Source organism: Coturnix japonica, chromosome 19 (assembly GCF_054131305.1).
Source record: "Coturnix japonica strain WE chromosome 19, WE-NBRP24, whole genome shotgun sequence".
Lineage (NCBI taxonomy): Eukaryota > Metazoa > Chordata > Aves > Galliformes > Phasianidae > Coturnix > Coturnix japonica.
The window spans coordinates 299-18,058 of NC_140681.1; the positions used below are offsets into that span (position 1 = coordinate 299).

A 17,760-nucleotide genomic window follows, 5' to 3' on the forward strand; every position below is an offset into this window, starting at 1 on the left:
ACCGCGCACTAACGTCACTCACCACACGACGCCACTTCCGGGTTCCTCCCGGCCGCCCGCCGCTCCCCGCCCCTTCCCGCCGTTCTCCGCGCGCCGCACTACATTTCCCAGCATGCCTCTCGTGAGACCGTGCTTGGTCGGAGCGGCGCTGCGCCGCGGTGCATGCTGGGGGTTGTATGCGGCGTAGGGTTGGCCGCGGTGGGGCGGGGTGTGGGCCCGAGCCTGAGCGAGCGGCCGGTGTCGGCGGAGCGGGTCGGTGCGGGCGTTGTGGGGCTGTGCGGGCGGACAGGAGGCCGGGCTGCACCACGGGAGATCCGAGAGGGGCACGAAGTGACGGGAGAGAAGTGAAGGGAGGGAGCGCCGCCATCGCCTGGTAGCGCGGCCCGGCACAGCGCAGCCATGTCGGGGCTACTGGGGAAGCTGTTCGGGGCCGGGGCCGGAGGGAAGGGGGCCGGGAAGGGCCCGTCACCTCAGGAGGCCATTCAGAGACTGAGGGACACGGAGGAGATGCTGAGCAAGAAGCAGGAGTTCTTGGAGAAGAAGATCGAGCAGGAGCTGGCGGCCGCCCGCAAACACGGCACCAAGAACAAGCGCGGTGAGGAACCGGGGCTGCGAGGGGTGGTGGGGCCTCAGCTCTCAGCCTGCATCGCATTAGGAAACTTAGCAGGGAGAGCTGTAACACAGTGACACAGCTGCCCATGGAGAACCGTGGGGATGTGGAGCTGAGGGTCGGTGTGTTCCGAGGGGTTGCTGATCATAGAGGTCTTTTCCAGCCTTCATAGTTCTGTTGTGTGTGTCTGTGTGCCCACGGGCTCCTGGGCTGTTGCACCGCGTTCCGGGTGGCTGGTTGGGGTTTCCGTGTTGACGTTGCCCTTCTGGGCGGTGTCAGAGCAGGAGGATGGAAGGCAGCAGTGATGTGATGTGATGTGATGCCGGCTCAGTGCAGAGCTGGACTTCCAGCCTGGCCACCCAACAGGTTCTTCCTGCAGCTCCTTCCTGTTGTTCAGTCAGCAGTCGGGTCTCCTTTGTAGCTCCAGGGCTTCTCGGTGGTGGCACAGTGGAGCAGGGCTGGCTCTGGCCTTTCTATTCCCAGGGTTGGTCCTTCTGAGGAGTTCTGTGAACTTCACCATCAGTTTCTCCATCCAATTTATTGCAATAGATGTAATATGACAGAGTTTCTTGTGGTATTTTTGGTAGTGAGCTGGAAAGAACTAAAACGTGCATCCTCTTTCAGTGATCCCATGTAACTTGTGTTGTTCTCTATGTCCCATTGCTTGCTGAGCTCCTTACCCTGCCACACTGCAGCTCACCTGCTCCTCAGCTCTGTCCGTGCTGCAGATGCTGAATGCCCAGGGAAGGCCAAGCTGCCCATTGACTGCAGGATTCTGGGTCAAGCACATCGAGGTCTTGAGCGTAACAGGATCCTGATTAAGGAGCTGTGAAATTGAGAAAGGCTGGGGGCGGAGTTGTGGTGGCAAACAAAACCCATTTTGATTATTTTTTGATACAGTTGAAATATAGGAAGTGAAACCAATTGACAGCACACTTATTAATGAATTCACTTCTTAAGTTCACTTACTTGTGATTCTTGGGCACGTACCAAGTGTGTGGTGGGTTTTAACAGCTTATGAACTTCTGTGAGTACTTCCTGTCGTCTGCAGGTTGGATATGTAGGCTGTGCAGCCAGACAACTGCTTGGGGAAGTTAAAATGAGTGAGTAGGTGGTGTAAGCACCCTCCAGTCTGCCCTGTCGCATGACGTGGTGGGCTTTCACACTATGCTGAAATGTTTTGATCTGGCTGCGTAGCTGTAGCAGTTCAGCACTCACTGAGCAGGCCTTAAGGGCTTCAGTATTGGTGTTTTAACAAGCAGCAGTTTTTGCTTTCACTTTGCCAGCTGTCATTAGGCTGCAGTACCCAGCAGCTCCTGGGAGGTGGAGAAGGAAGCACTGGGCAGCTCAGCCATCCTGCAGCAAGATGGGGAGAGCAGAGCTTACAGCTCCAATGTGCTCATTGGATGGTACCAAAGAGATGGGATGGTACTAGTGAGCACTGTGCTGGGAGGACGTTGGGCTGTGCTTGTGTTTTATCTCCTTTAAACAGTCAGTCTGTTTACACCTTGTCTGTTGCTTATGAGTGAGGGACCTAATTCACACAGCGAATCAAATTAGCAGTAGCACGGTGTGGTTTGGATACCTTACGAGATAGAAATCTGTGCTGAAAGTCAGTCCTGCATGAATCACAGAATGACCCGGGTTGGAAGGGACCTCAAGGATCATGTAGTTCCAGCCCCCCTGCCTGGCAGGGCCACCAAACATACACCTTTACTAGATCAGGTTGCCCAGGGCCCCGTCCAACCTGGCCTTGAACACCTCCAAGGACGGGGCATCCACAACCTCCCTGGGCAGCCTGTTCCAGGGCCTAACCACTCTCCTAGTAAAGAACTTCCCCCCTAACATCCAACCTAAATCTTCCCTCTTTCAACTTAAATCCACTTCCCCTTGAACACAAGAAGTGCAGCTGTGAGCGCAGTAGTTGGGTCAGACACCCCAGCATCCCAGAACAAAGCAAACTGCTGACTCTGTCCAAGGGATGTGAAGTTCTGGCACTCAGTGTTTGGTTTCGGGATGGCTCAGGGTGATTTTAATCACTGCTTTTCCAGTTCAACTCCTTTTCTTGTGGTCTGCATTTACAGGGAAGCAGCATCTGTAAATGAAAGCAGTGAGTTCTGGATCCCTGATCTCTTTGGTGTAACACTTCAGAATCTGTTTGTTGTCTCTTCTAGTTACATTTCAACGTGAACATTCCAGCAGGATGGGAAACCTGTGCTCAACCCACTTGGGTGCAGAATAACTCAGTGCCGTTATGTTCCTGCCTATGAGAAACAGTGGAACGAGCAGTAAGCAAATATGAGTCTAACGTGCAGGAGATGGCTGTTCTATGGATTTCCTATCTGCTCTGATTTCTATTAGGCAGTGTTTTCTTTCTCTCTAAGGTGGAAGTTTTTTTCCATCACAGTAAAAGAACAAATGACTGTTTTGTTGGGGTTTTTTTTTGGCACTGGTGACTGAGTGCAAAATGGATTGAAGAGCGCAGCTAAATTCCTGCTGTGTAATTCAGGCTTTTCCTGGAAAGAGGACACTCCTATTTTCCACCCCACACCAGAAATAGGAAAGTAAACACACAAGCTGGGTGTAAGCTGGAGCCAGAAGTCCAGGTTTTCTGCCCACCTCTGTCTATTGGCAGGTCTTGGTGCTGCCAGGTAGAGCAGGAACACAAACCGTGCCACCCTCCTCTATGTGCTGTCCCCAAAGGTTGCCCCAAGGGTCCGGGGCTCCTTTGTGCTGATGTTGGCATTAGTTGGGTGCTGTGTGGGTTGGGTTGGGTGGTGTTTCAGCCAAAAGCCAACCCTTAAAAGAGATATAAAAGCAATTTTCTCTTGCCCACAGGAGTGCTGGAGCTGGCAGGAGGAGGGCAGTGGGGCCTGCTGGTGGTTGGTGGGCATTGTGCTGCAGTCTGTGGGGCCTCCCAGAAAGGGGGAGCAGCTGATTGTGAATTACAAAATGGAAGCATGGCTGCATGATGGCATGGGTTCCTTTATGTAGATATTCAATTGGTTTGAAATATTGTGGTTGTCTGGAATTCAAGTAAAAGAAAGCTGCACCCTGAGACCTGGGTATGGGCAGAGGCTGGAGAGCCCCATGATCCTGTCTGACTTAAACACTGTGTGCAGATACATTTTTTTTTTAAGGCTCTGCTTGAGGTTTGTGGCAGTTTGTTGTTGAGGTTTGAGATTAGTGACGTCTGCATCTAGAACCACTTAATGCAAACCTGGTTTTGTTTTCAGAAATCATCAGATGCTGATATAGAGATAGCAACAGCCCTGTAGCAAACCCTACCCAGCCCTTGTCACATCGCAGCCTGCTGTGCCCCTGCTTTCAGTCTCAGGCTGTGTTAAAATGCATCCTCCCCTTCCAGGTGCTTACCTGCAGCCCCAGCGCCAGGGTGAGCACTGATGGAAGCCAAGTGCAGGCAGAATCCTTTGTCTTGCTTTGAGATTAATGAGTTGAATGCCAAAACACCTGGCTCTGAAAAGTGGTGCTAATTACTCTTTTTAAATAGGTGCTTAGAAGCAAGAGGAAGCTTTTAGTTCACAGTTCTACATTGAACAGAGGCTTTTTGAGTCAGGTTGCTGTTGTGTACAACAGTTGGGGTGTACTCACTAATAGCTTTTAAATAACTTCAACAAGCTCCACAAATGGAAGCCAAAAGCCTGTAGTTCTGCCAGGTGTGTTTTGGTAACTGCATTTGGCTGCAATACATCCGTCCCGTGTTCCTTTTCTGCTTCATGCTCTGTCAGAGAGCACACCTGGTATGTCTGCAGCCACCCGGCTTGTTTTAATTGCTTTTTCTATCCCCTTGCATTAGATGTTGGACTCCAGTACCCAATGAAGCCTCAACCCTAGTTGCTAAAGCCTGTGTAAGGGCTCTGTGCTGTTCACGACTGCAATTTGCAGGTCATGCAAAGTGCTGATTTGGTTTAAACCTCCTTTAGATCCTTGGACTGTTCAGCAAACTGCCTGCTTGTTTCTAGCTGGCAGAATGCATTTGGAGCTGTGTTCCTGGGCTTCGTGCTTGCTTCCTTCAGGTCTCCTTGCCAAGCCCTGCTGGCCCTTCAGCCACCCGTGTGCCCCTCTCCAACTGGTTCCCCTCCAGCAGCACTTGCTGGTCAGGGGAATCTCCCTGCTGCTGGAATGCCAGCTATGTTTTTGCATTGGGCTGCAGGATGTGGAACTTGCTCTGATGTAACTACAGCAGCCCTCTACAGGAAGACACGTGGTGTGTCTGTGATGCTTCCCAGCTTAAAGGGCACTGTGATGTTCTTGACTTCAGCAGGACCTTGGAAGCAAGAGGGATCGCTGTTTCTTCTAGAGAAACTGCAGTGCTTTCAGGCATAAAGTAATAGTGAAGGACACGGCTGTGCTTCATTGGTGAGCAGGACATCTGTAGCCCTGATGCTGGTTGGGACAAGGGTTTTTGCTTGCCTAGGTAGTTCTCTTTGCCATTCATGAGTCCCACATGATGAACCTGGGGTGCTGTGACCTTCCTAGTGGGAAGTGAAGCACCCACATTAACCTATGTGTCAGGCAGGAGGAGGTTCCCACAGGTGAAGTTCTGTGCCTGGCTGGGACAGAGGCAATGGTGGTTCTGCCCATTACACCCTTATACATGGAAATCCAGTTGGGAGGAGTCTGCTGCAGCTTCCTGCATGTTCATCATTTAAATGAAACCTTTCCAGTGCTCTGTTTATAGATGCTCATATAAGTATGGCCTAATTATACCGACAGTTGTTGCCTTTTAACTCTCAGCTGGCTGGCAGTCGGCTGTAGCATTTTGGGTTGGTGTTGTCCAAATAAACAGGGTTGCTCATGCTGGGACTTGTATATTTATTCCTGTGTGCAGCAGACAAGGGCTGAAATCAGAACCCAATTTCATGGCTGCTGCTGCCTTCCTGCTGGGTTTTTGCATCAGTCTGTGTTCCTGCAGTGACCCATTGCCATAGTTTGGAAGAGAAGCTCTGGGGAGACCTTAAAGTGGCCTTCAAGTACCTAGAGGGGCCATGTAGGAAAGATGGAGAGGATCCTTTATCAGAGGATGTAGGGATTGGACAAGGAGTAGTGGCTTTGAACTAAGGGAGGGGAGGTTTAGATTAGCTGTAAGGAGAAAATACTTCATTATACAAATGGAAAACCTTTCTGCCTGGAGAAACTTTAGGAAAGCCAACTTCCACCTCTTGAGTGATCTAGTCATTAAAATCCCCTTGGAACCTGTCCTCATGGATGCGACAGCAGACCAGAGCTGGCAGATCTTTAGGGAAGCACAAGAGTTCTCCATCCCCAGGTGTAAGAAGTCAGAAAAGGAAGGCAGGAGGCTGGCATGGCTGAACTGGGACCTGCTGGTTGAACTGGAGAGCGAGAGGAAAATCAACAGGCAGTGGAAGTAGGAACAGATAACCTGGAGAAGTATGGGGATATTGCTAGTCTGTGTAGAGATGGGGTCAAAAAGGCCAGGGTCTAGATGGAACTGGACTTGGTGACTGGAAAAAAAAGGTGATGTTGTGCTTGTTTTTAAGAAGGGGAGAAATAATGACCCAAGGAACAAGTGACCTGTCAGCCTCAACTCTGTGCTGGGGAGGATCGTGGAGCAGACCCTCCTGGAAGCTGTGTTAATGTACATGGGAGTGAAGGAGCATGGCTGCAGCAAGAGCAGGTCCTGCCTGACCAGTGTTATCGCTTTTTGTGATAACTGTCAGTGGTTGAGGGAAGAGCCTCTGATGTCATCTGTTTGGTCTTCAGTAAGGTGAAGACACGGTCCCAAACAACATCCTTCTCTCCAAGGTGGAAAAACCTGGATTTGATGGGTCCATTGTTGGATGGATAAAATATCTCACTGGGATGTGAAAAAGGTGCAGATGATTAACAGCAGCATTTTTGTAGCAGGCTGAAAGGGTGGGGGAGAATAACTTAATCCAGTGGCCTTAAGGGGAAAGAAGACAAAACTGTCCAGGAGCTTATCTTAGTGGGTTTGTTGACCAGAGGAGTGTTGTCTTGGCGTTAAGGGGCAAGGGAATCACGTTCTGCAGAGAGGAGGAGGTGACTCGCTGCCAGGTCTGAGCATGGTGTGTTTCAGTCTGTAATGCCAAACCTGAGCACGTTAGGCACCGTCTCAGGAGCATATGACACTGCAATCATGGGTTCTGACCTTTGGAAATGCACTTTCGGTGCTGGTGACTCACAGGCAATAAGGAAGCGTGGTGGAGGTGGGGCTGCCTGCTGCTGGGACATGGGGACAGCAGTGCCATGCAGCCAGGTGTGTGCTGATGGCACAGAGCAGTGCTGCTGGGTGATGTGCTGCAGGCCATGCTGTGTGGGAGTCATACGGCTCAGAACATGCATTGCTGTCACACAGAGATGCTTTGTCCTTTATTATTCTTTCCCCCTTGCTCAGTTGTAGGTTTGTAAACCAGGAGTCCTTATTGTTTAGTTTAATCTCCAGCAGAATGGACTAAATGTTCTTGCAGTACTTTCTTCAGAAGGAAGTTGTAATCTTGTTTTAAATACAGAGAGGACAGAAACCTTCTATTCTCTGCCTGGATTTAGATGCTTTGTTCAAGTAGTTTTAAACAGGCACTTAATCTGTAAGCTGGAAAAAGCTGAAAAAAGCTGCCTGCCTTTTGAGGAGAGGGTTTGGGAGCTCTGCTAATGCTTAGCAGACAGGCACAGGAGGATGAATGGGGAGAAAAGGCTGAGCTCCAGGCACTAATTGTGTCAAATGCTCCTGCAAAAAAGAGGGACTGAGGCTGCTGGCAGCTTTGTGAACTGTGGGAGATGTTCACTCCATTACCAGGGACTAACATGTGATAATGGCTGCAGACCTCCAGCATAAAGTAATTTATAGGCCTGGGTGTATCTGCCAGACATCACAGGTCTTAGGGGGTGGCCTTCATAGGAAAAGCAGTCATGCTGCTTTGCCCTCTGTTAGCCATGGAGGCAGTGTGAATTTATATTTATCCATGTTTCATTGCCTCCTTCTCCCATCCACTATCACACCACAAAGCTTAAAATCCTGGCTGTCTTCTTGGACCTCTGATACTTGGTGCTGTGCAGTCACCTCAGCTGAAGGCAGCTCAGAAATGAATGGGCAGCCAGTTAGCAATAGCCTTGTGTACTGGCTCACTGAGCGTGCTTATTTCTTCCTCTGCAATCCCTTGTGCAAGGTCTGCTTGGCAGCATTGCCCAAAACCTTCATGTCCCTCCTCTTTCATTGCTGGCATGCTGGGCAAGCCCTGTGAAGGGCAGGAAGCACCACGACAATCTCCAGGCAGAAGCGTGCAAGGTGAGGGTGCATTGCAGCTGTAACATCTGGTTCTGGAAGTACCCCAAAAGGTTTTGGAAATGGAGAGATCTGACCTCTGGGCTCTCCCCAGGTACATGCAGCAGGTTTGCAGATTCAGGGTGCACTTGATGCCTTGCTGCTGGGTTAAGTTTGAACCAAGGAGGGCATTCAGCTGGGCAGTAGCTTTCTGGGCTAACAAACTTCAGCACAGATGTATTTATTCAAGCTTAAACTCAGAGGTAGGGAAGAATTTTGTAAGACTGTGGCAGGATCTGTCTCTATTGGATTTACACCTGCCTTTTTGTCTGTAGCACTGGGGGTTTTGCTTGAACTTCTTGAGTTCTCTGGGAATACTGCAGGCAGTTTGTTCATTCTCAACAGCTGCAAAGCAAGGAGCAAATTGCTTCTTATGCTGAGTAGTGCCTCTAGTTTATCTCATTTCAAGGACAGCAGGGGTGTCGGTGGTGATTACGTTTTCTGCTGAGGCAGGTGCCAGGAAAATGGAATCACATTTTCAGAAGCAGCAAAAATAATGATGTATCTCCTGTTCCCAGTCAGGTGTGCAATGCAACGTGTGGGATGGTGACCCAATGTCAGGCTGTGGTCTCTATTTCTTCCAGTGGCAGTGAGCAGGCATTTCATGTGCATCTGTGAGAGGAGTTCCTGGGCTCACAGCTACCCCTGTGAAAGCACGGCTTAATTTCAGCACAGCTCCCAAATGCTTTCCCTCTGCTGAAGGAACCGGTCTGCCTGCCTTCCCCATGCACGGATGTGTTTTTGCTAGCACAGCCTGTGGTTGCACGTAGGTGGAAAAGTGTCTCGAGTTCTTTGTTTTCTCTGCACATCAATCTATACTTTCCTACTCTTGCTATTTAAAAGTATTAGTTCAGTAGGATTGCTGAACTGCTTGTCCAGCAGCAGTAATTTGCTATAGGGCTGGTGGTGTTTAATGAAAGTTAACACACCCAAAGCCCTGCTGCTTTTAGGTAAAGAAATACCCAGTGCTAACCCTTGCTCAGTGCAAAGGTATGTATTCTCCAAAGAAATACACAGCACACAAAGTGAAGGGAATGACTCTCAGTCCTTATTTCTTTCTGAATATATTGAGCACTTCATAGAAGCTGCTGTAAGATGCTGCTCCAGTGATCCTGTAACCTTACCCAGCTTTTTATTTATACTTTATTTATTCTAAGGTAAGGAAATTGTCAGCTCCTGACAGCAAAATGTGCTACCATAGTGTCTGGCAGCAGGCTGCAGCTGGGGAGTGCAGTGAGCCTGACTGGGGGCAATGCTCAGAGCAGTATCAGTGCTGGTGGGTCCTGCAGGAGCAGTTTCATGGCCATTAAAGGTGTGAAATTACAGCACCTGCTGATGTCACTGCTACCTTGGAAGAACTAAAGGTGTAATTAGAGGTGCCAGCCCAGAGCCCTCCTATACCATGACTGCTAGAGGCAATAGCTGTCCTTAGGAGGAACAGAGATGGGCTGTGGTATGCTTGGACTTCAGGGACACGTGCGTTCCTTGCACACGCGTGAAATACTGCAATGTTGGAAGATGCATCCATGGCCAACTGCCTCTCCTTCAGATTTATTTCAAGGTCTGGAAACTGATTTTGTGGATAGAAAAGATTTAATGCAGTTCCTTTTGGAATAAGCTTTCATTGCTCTGACTTCATTGAAAACGTGATAAAAATGTGTATCTCAGGCAGTACGGAGGATTTCAGGGGGTGTTTATGCAGGTGGTAAAGGCTGCTTTGCAAGGTAAAGGCAGGAGAACCACTCATCTGTCTTCAGAAATCAAAGCTTGAGTAGGAGAGCAAAGGGGCAACAGTGCCAGCTCAGAGCTGTGCCCTGATATCTGCACTCCCATCAGGTACCACCACCCTGTGAAGCGTGACAGCAACGTGTACGTTTGCAGCCCACTGTTTGCAATGGCAAAAGCTGTTCCTGGTGTGTTTCCAGTGGGGTTTGGAGGCTCTCCCGATGTGTGGGCTGCTCTGTAAGGCTGTGCAGCTCTCCTGCCAGCCCCAGGGCTGCCCTTACTCTTGAATTTCCTTCAGAACTCCGTGCTGGGGGTGTTGGGAGTGCTGTGTTCTTCCTGAAACCTGAGAAGGGAGAAATCAGCCCTAGGAGGGAGATGGGAACCAACTGAACTGTGACAAGCTTGGACACAAATGTGACCTAAGTTAACAAGGGGACAAGGATGGGAATAGATTGCAAGAGATTGTGATTGTCTCAGTCGAGACACAAAGTACTTTGTTGTCTGTTCCTTAGTGCTTTTTAGTTGCAGACCAGTCTGTTCTGAAAGGTTTTCTTCATTGCAGAAGCCCACATATTAATTTGATGCTCATTGCTCTGTGCTGGATATCCATCCTAACGTGCCCAGGCACAGAAGCGCTGTGCATGCCCTGCATCTCTTGTTGCTCTGTGCTCCTTTCAGGCAGCTGAAACGTGGGCATTTCCACCCCCTGCTCATCAGCTGGGTGCAGATGGGCACTCAGATCCTGGGAAGCTTTGTCCTTGCATTGCCCTGACTGCAGAGAGGGAAGCAGAAGTGTCTGCTGACACTTTTTGGCTGCTCCTGATCACACATGCCCTTACACAGCGATGCTTGCAGTGTTGCATGAGCTGCTTGCTATGAAAGTGCACAAGAAGGAAATGTAGGTGTTTCCCTGTCTTTAGGGAAAGCTACAGTGGGGAGCTGTACATAAATTGTTGTACTTGGGTTTGTGTAATGGTTATAAGGTCTCTCATTGTGCTATTATTCTCCTTGATGCACAAAACACTCAATAAAGGATGTTTCATTGCTAGGATGGTCAGTTAGTGGTTGGACTCGATGATCTTTAAAGTCTTTTCCAACCTGAGCGTGAATTCTACTTGATGCTTCCCAGCATCTGCCAGTGTTTCAATGGTACTGACAGCTTTTTCTTTGTATGATAACTTAATTAAACAATGAGTGCAAAGTTAACCAGACTGAATGTACCAGAAGTGCTTTGCTTTTCACTCTGTGCTTCGTATCAAGCTGGAATGTTCAACCCAATATCTGTTTTGTGTCCCATTCTGGAGAGCACGTGCAGGCCTTTGTGTGACATGAGAACTCAGTCCTGTTCCTGCTTGTGCCAAATGAAAGCAGCTGTGAGATTGGGCCCAGAATAGTGGGGGATTTACCCATCATTGGGGTGGGGTGCATTGAAGTGCCTTGGGTTTGGCACTGGGCTTGTGTTGGAGCAGTTGGGGTGACCTTTGTTTGTCAATCTGGTCGCATCTGCTCCATCAGCCCTTGGTCCTTGCAGGGTGTTTGGCAACTTCAGCCATAGCTGCACAAAGTGGTTCTCTGTTCAGTGTTGCTATTCCAGTACATTGCAGGAATTGGAAATTAATCAGAGCATATTTATGGCCACTTAAAGGACTGAAGGGATGAGTTCCTCTTGAAGATGCTGGGGTGTTATACTGAAGGCTTCTCAAGATGGCACCTGACAATACACGAGATGTCTGCCAGCTTTGCCTGCAGGCTTAATCCTCATTCTGGAGCTGAGATCACAGAATCATCAAGGTTGAAAAAGACCGACAAGATCATCCAGTCCAACCATCCACCCATCACCAGTAGCTCTCACTAACCCATATCCCTCAACACAACGTCCAAACGTTCCTTGAACACCTCCAGGGTCGGTGACTCCACCACCTCCCTGGGCAGCCCATTCCAGTGCCTGACCACTCTTTCAGAGCCGGTCTGTGTGGAGACCCAGGGAACATTTAAACAAGATGGACATATTATGTGTCCAAGCCTGTCACACGGTGAACAAGAAGACTGTGTCAGAAGCAGAAGTGCCATGGAGGAAGTTGTAGTTGTATGCTTCACTTGATGTTGCACTTGGTTGTTGCTCATCAGACAGTGGTGCTCTGTGCTTGGTAACACTTTGCCCATGGTGCTGCTCCTACTGAACCTTTACCTACTTACAGGCAGGATTACTGGTAAATCCAGCTTGTGTGCACTGTATTTCAGAAGGGAGCATGCACCAGGCTGCAATGTGGGCTGTAACTCCTTGTAGCAGGAGTGACATGAAACGCACACAACGTTTGTTTATAGATATGTACATCACAGCATCCAGCAGCAAAGCAAAGAGAGCTTTGTCTTGCTTCCTATTTGACTGAGTTTCTACTACCAGCAGCTGCACAGCAGCACTGTAACCTCAACTGACGGTCACTGCACCAGCAACCATGCTGGGATGTACTGGGGGGAACAAAGATGTTTCTGAGTGCATCAGATTGTGTATTGAAGCGTGCTGTTTGCTGCAGCCAGGTCTCTGTGCTGTGGCTTGTTACAGCTGGCTGAGCTGCCAGTCCTTCAGTCTCATCTCGACCTACATCCTTCTGGCAGCTGCAGATGGCCAGTGCTTTAAGCAAGTAGGCAACCATAAGACAAACAATACAGTGTGCTGAGTGTTGCTGTGTACCGAGTAGCATTTAGTACAAAACAGTGTCTGGCTGCAACACAGATCTCACAAATCCTTCTTTTCTTTCCTTTGCTCAGCTGCTCTTCAGGCCCTTAAGCGTAAGAAGAGATATGAGAAGCAGCTTGCACAGATAGATGGCACGTTGTCCACGATCGAATTTCAGAGGGAAGCCCTGGAGAATGCCAACACCAACACTGAAGTGCTTAAGAATATGGGTTTTGCTGCTAAAGCTATGAAAGCTGCCCATGACAACATGTAAGTTATTCCGCTCCGTCTCCTTCTGTAGGACCCTTAGTTTGGCATTTGTTTGATATGCTGAATACCACATATTTTATAACAAGTAACAGAGCCAATGCAGTAAAATCTTCTTTTAAAAAGTCTATAACTTTAATACAAGTAAAACATTAAGTATATGTGGATATTGACCAAGATATGAAGCATCAGTTTGGCATTGTTTCACACACCATGAAGCCACTCGTGGCACATACAGTATTTGCCCAGCAGAAGGTTGCCACCACTGGGGTTTAAAGCACATATGAGGGCATACCCACCTATGGATCTACCTGTACACAGCACGTTTCCAGCCTCAAGGGGGGGGTTAAGCTTCTTTTTTTGCCGTGGACTTTTTGTATGTAGCAATAATTAAAGCACTATGGGAATGTTGTACTTCTTCCAAAAGCAAATATTGTAGATGTAATGTAATAATGCTGGAACAGGAAACAGAGCAAATGATTATTAATATCAAAAATACAAGCCAGGACCTTTCCAGATGAGGCCTCTGTATGTAACTGCTGTGAGCTCAGCTTTTGGGAAGTGAAACAAGAAATCATGCATAACTTTACTGACAGTGGGGAATGAGGTGTAAGGGGATAGTGACCTCCTCTTTCCTTTGTTTTATAGGGATATTGATAAAGTAGATGAATTAATGCAGGACATTGCGGAGCAGCAAGAGCTGGCAGATGAGATTTCAACAGCCATCTCGAAGCCAGTAGGATTTGGGGAAGAATTTGATGAGGTATGCTTTGAATTTTCTTCTGTTTAAATGAAATCTTTCTCTCAAGATCTGCATATCATGTGTTTCTAGGAATAGCAGTGGGATAGAAAATCTCTCCTGGAATTTGTTACATGCTATTTCTGCCAGTGCATACAACAGCTATGAACCTGACTTTATGCTGAGGATGGTCTGGATGACCTGATCTGATAATATTTGGACTTGCATATCTTTGCTGTCTTCTCCAAGAGAGGAATATGGGAATTCACATGAAGATTCAGGCTCTTTATCTGCTGATCTCTGCATTTAAGCTATTCTGCAATAACATGGCTGGCTAAGCCTGCTTGATAGTAAATATGATCTAAAAGTTTGTTCTTATTTTTTCTTCTCCCTTTATAAAACTAGGATGAACTCATGGCAGAACTAGAGGAACTAGAACAAGAAGAATTAGACAAAAACTTGCTGGAAATAAGTGGTCCCGAAACAGTACCACTACCAAATGTGCCCTCAATATCAATACCATCAAAGCCGGGTAAGTGTGGATCAGAAACACCTTGGGTTGTTACAGTGCACCTTCATTTCACTTTCCAAAGTTTAACTTTGCTGGGAATGATGCTCAGGATAGAGTGGAGATGCAGAAGGGGGAAGCCAGCAGCAGCCTCCTGCTGACTGCTGCTGATCCAGGAAGTCATCCTGACCAACAGCCTACAGGTCTAATGGAAAGGGAGTTGAGTTCGAGCTCATTGGCTCTTAGAATTAGTTCCAGGCTGGTTTAGATACCCACATTGAACTCTACTTCCTTGTTTTATTTCACTTTGATTCCTGTTCTTCTGGCTTTCGGAAGAACCTAACTTGTTTATCCTCAGTCCCCTACTTGGGGACCAGTGTTGTCTTCTTTGTCTGTGGTTTGCACCTACTCAAGCAGACTTGTGGTCATGCCAGTTTTACAGCACACATATCTAGCAAAAACTGGTATGATAATGTAACGTGAAGAGTGGCCAAGAAGTGTTAGCATTTGCACAGACAGGTCAAAGCTGTTTTTCAAACAGCACTAATTACTTCTGTGGACTAGAAGTGATTCCTCAAGAAATGTAGTTGATTTGGAACACCTTTGGCATGCATTAACAGGATGTGAAGTTTTGCTCTCTGTTTTGCTCAATTTGCTATAAGGTATTCCAAGAAAGTTGTAGACTTTGCAGCTCTCTCGTGTGCTTTCTTAGAGGGAAAAGAGGTCCAAAAAGCTGGAGGGTGGGAATATTCCCAACTGCTTGTCAGTGTATTTGTAATTATCTTGCTGCTTCTGGGATAATTGAAGACCTGGGAAGCAACATTCAATGGCAAACAAGAAGGTTCTGCTTCAGGTGGCTTGTTGTGAAGTTTTCTTCTTGTGTGCTGTTTCTTTTAGATGTAACTGATCTTGTGTTTGTTTCTAGTTCTGTTTTGTGAGGCAGAATGGCTGACAGGTCTTGATGAGAGAGCAGGAGTTGTGTTAAAGCATCTTGAATCAGTGCCTTAATCCAAATTCAGACTCAACAGCAGGAAAATCAGTTTTTAGATAAACCTGGGCACTTTTTACTGTGTAGCTGTTTTCATGAAGTTTGTTGTCATTAAAACATACCAACCTGAAACTAAAGGTACCTCTTGCATTGCATTAGGATTAAAAGTACTTTGGGTCATTACTGACTTCCAGTGGGACTGCTTTACCTGGCAGCTCAGGTGCATGCTGTGGTGGGATTGACTCCATTACCTCCTTTTTATTCATTTAATAGAAAGTGATCATGAGTTTTCCTGCCTTTCCAGTTCTGAGGAGCTGCCTGGATTTTGAAGTAATCAGTTTACATGAGGAGGGTTTTTGTTACCTACCAGCTGTACTGATGGCTGGAGGAATTCAGGCAAAAGCTGTTTCTGTTTAGCTGAGACTGGATAAGCTTAATTTAGAAAAAGGAATTCCAAACTTGTACAAGCAGTAGATTTTGAGTTTGACTTAAAGCTGACTCCGTTCCCTTTGATGTGAATATGTCATTAAGATGACACAAGCCATTCTGAACATGAATTATTTGACTCTTTTTTTTTCCCCTTTTAGAAACAAGGCAATTTTGAAGCTTGAACACTGTCTGAAGAGGATCTTTTCCCCTTCCCCTTCTGTATTTTCCAAAGCTGCTGTAGCATTTTCTGGGTTAAAATCTTTTGCTGAGTTAATGGTTTTCATTCCAGAAATTAGATTTACTGTATTAGAACAGACAGCATTGTTTGCCCCCCTGGAGGGACCAAAACCAACTGCAGAGCAACATGTGCAGGCTGCTGCTTCACATCTGCACCCAGCCAGATCATGGCAAGAGAGGGGATGCAGCACCTGGTTTGTTAGCTCCTCAGCCCCTCAAAGAGCATAACAGACAGAAGGGCTGGACAGAAGGCCATACCAAAACCTGCTACCCTCTGTGTATCGTTGCAGTTTGAGGATCTACTGATGCAGTGAGGAATTTATTTGTGAGACTGTGATACTGGTGATAAGCTGCTGTAAGAAACTGTATCCTGCTAGGAGGTACTCAAGCTGGAGGCTCAGGGTGTCCCTGCTGTATGGTGTGGTGCTTACAGCAACCAGCAGATACCACTGGGTGTACACATACCTTCATTTGCATTTGCATTTTTCCTATTAATTTTCCTCATTTACAGTGTTAACCTTCAGAAATTGCAGCCCGTGGTGGATTTTCAGAAGGTACCATTTGGTTTAGTTGAAGAAGGTAGCATCCTCAGCCAGCTGGTGTCTCCCTTACTGGTTGGTGGCTGCAGGATTCTGCCAAGGTTCCCATTTGTAACTCATGGATCTTCTTTTAATATCTTGCAGCCAAGAAGAAAGAGGAAGAAGAGGATGATGACATGAAAGAGCTGGAAGCTTGGGCAGGAAACATGTAACCACAGCAGCAATCGGCTGGAAAAAGACTTTGATTACCTATTCTGGGTGCAAATATATCGTGTTGAGGAGAAAGCATAAGTAAAATGTCTTTATCTTTCATTTTAACCTGAAGCAGTGGGAGCTGCGTTGCTGTTTTCTGCATAGCGTGGTCTGCGCAAAGGAAAGAGTGGGGAGCAGAGGGAATTGCCTGCGGTTTCTATGGTTGAATTTCTGTTAAAAAAAAAAATAAGGTATTTGCAAAATTAAACATTCAGCTTTTGGACTGTGCTAACGCCACTGCTGGATTTTCATCTTCAAACGTTTGGGCCATATTGAATTGAAACGAGCTGAAAAGCACTCTGTGATTTTTAAGTCAGTTTAAGTGTGTTTAGAAGTCTTGTAAGGCATTTAAAAAGAAAAAGGAAAAGTCCTAAGCCACCATCCGGCTTCTTATTGTGTTTAGGTGCAGGAATACTTTAGGTTTTTAGTTCTTTGCAAGTTATATTTATATCCCTTGACTGATGTGTGGCCAGCCTTGTGTCTGTCACCGCAACAGCGTAGTCTCTATTCCCATTTTAATTGGTGATAATGATCTGCAATTGACAAATGCTATCTTGGAAGTAGGGAAGATTTCAATTTCAGTTGTACATTTTTCTACATAGCACTACAATGTTTATTGCTTTTTGTGATAATTGATAACCCATTCAGATACGTGCACACAGTTATTTTAATTAAGAAACTACTATGGATTGCACTGTATTAAATATCTTGATTAATTTTCATCCGTGACTACTGTCATCAGTTCTTTATGATGCTTAAGCAGTCTTCAAAACTAGTTGAATTTTGATGATTTGGCTTTGATTTGCTTGTATAAACCTTGAGTCTCAGCTGAGCAGAGTAGCCAAAGGACTCCTGTAGCTGTTCACTCATTCTAATAATCTTCTGGAGCACAGCATCAAAATCCACGCTAAGGAGAAGTGAAAGCTGGGTTCATAAGAGAAGCAGCGGGTTTAAGGACAGCTCAGAGCCTTGGTTTTATCGTTTTTTGTTATATAAATGACATCTACTGTGCTCTCTGCTAACAAAATATGTACCAAAGCCCTTGTATTTTATAGAAGTTATGGCTGACCATCTCAAATGCAGCACGGTGTCTGAGCAGGAAGGCTGAGGTTAGAGAAGAAATCTCACAGCGCTGCTCCTGCTGTTAAGGGTAATGAGGTAGAAGCTCAGAAGTGACAGAGGCACCACCTGGTACCACAACCTGCCCACAGTGCCTGGGGTTTCTCCCTTCTCAGGGAGGCAGTCCCTGATAGCAATGCGCTGGCAGGTAACTCACCCTCATTGGGCACCTCTATGGCTGTATCAGTGTTCTTCTATAGATCTGCTGTCAAAGGAAGCAAGCAGAAAACCAGGATCCAAATTCAGAATTTTTCAGTTAACCCTGTGGTTTTGTTTTGGTTTGTTTCCCCCCCCCCAAAAAAAAGAGTTGCTGTTTATTTATTGCTGTTTATTTTGTGTTGTTCTGGCA

The 17,760-nt window shown here is 46.9% G+C and overlaps 1 protein-coding gene across 1 annotated transcript; it reads left to right on the forward strand.

Moving 5' to 3' along the window:
- The first annotated feature begins 200 nt into the window (after positions 1 to 200).
- LOC146757679 (charged multivesicular body protein 4b) lies at positions 201 to 17,014 on the forward strand. The gene is made up of 5 exons (XM_085519429.1): positions 201 to 595; positions 12,426 to 12,603; positions 13,249 to 13,363; positions 13,745 to 13,871; positions 16,185 to 17,014. Exons 1-5 carry the CDS (start codon positions 400 to 402, stop codon positions 16,250 to 16,252), a joined length of 684 nt encoding a protein of 227 aa, XP_085375555.1. The 5' UTR covers positions 201 to 399; the 3' UTR covers positions 16,253 to 17,014.
- Positions 17,015 to 17,760: the final 746 nt, after the last annotated feature.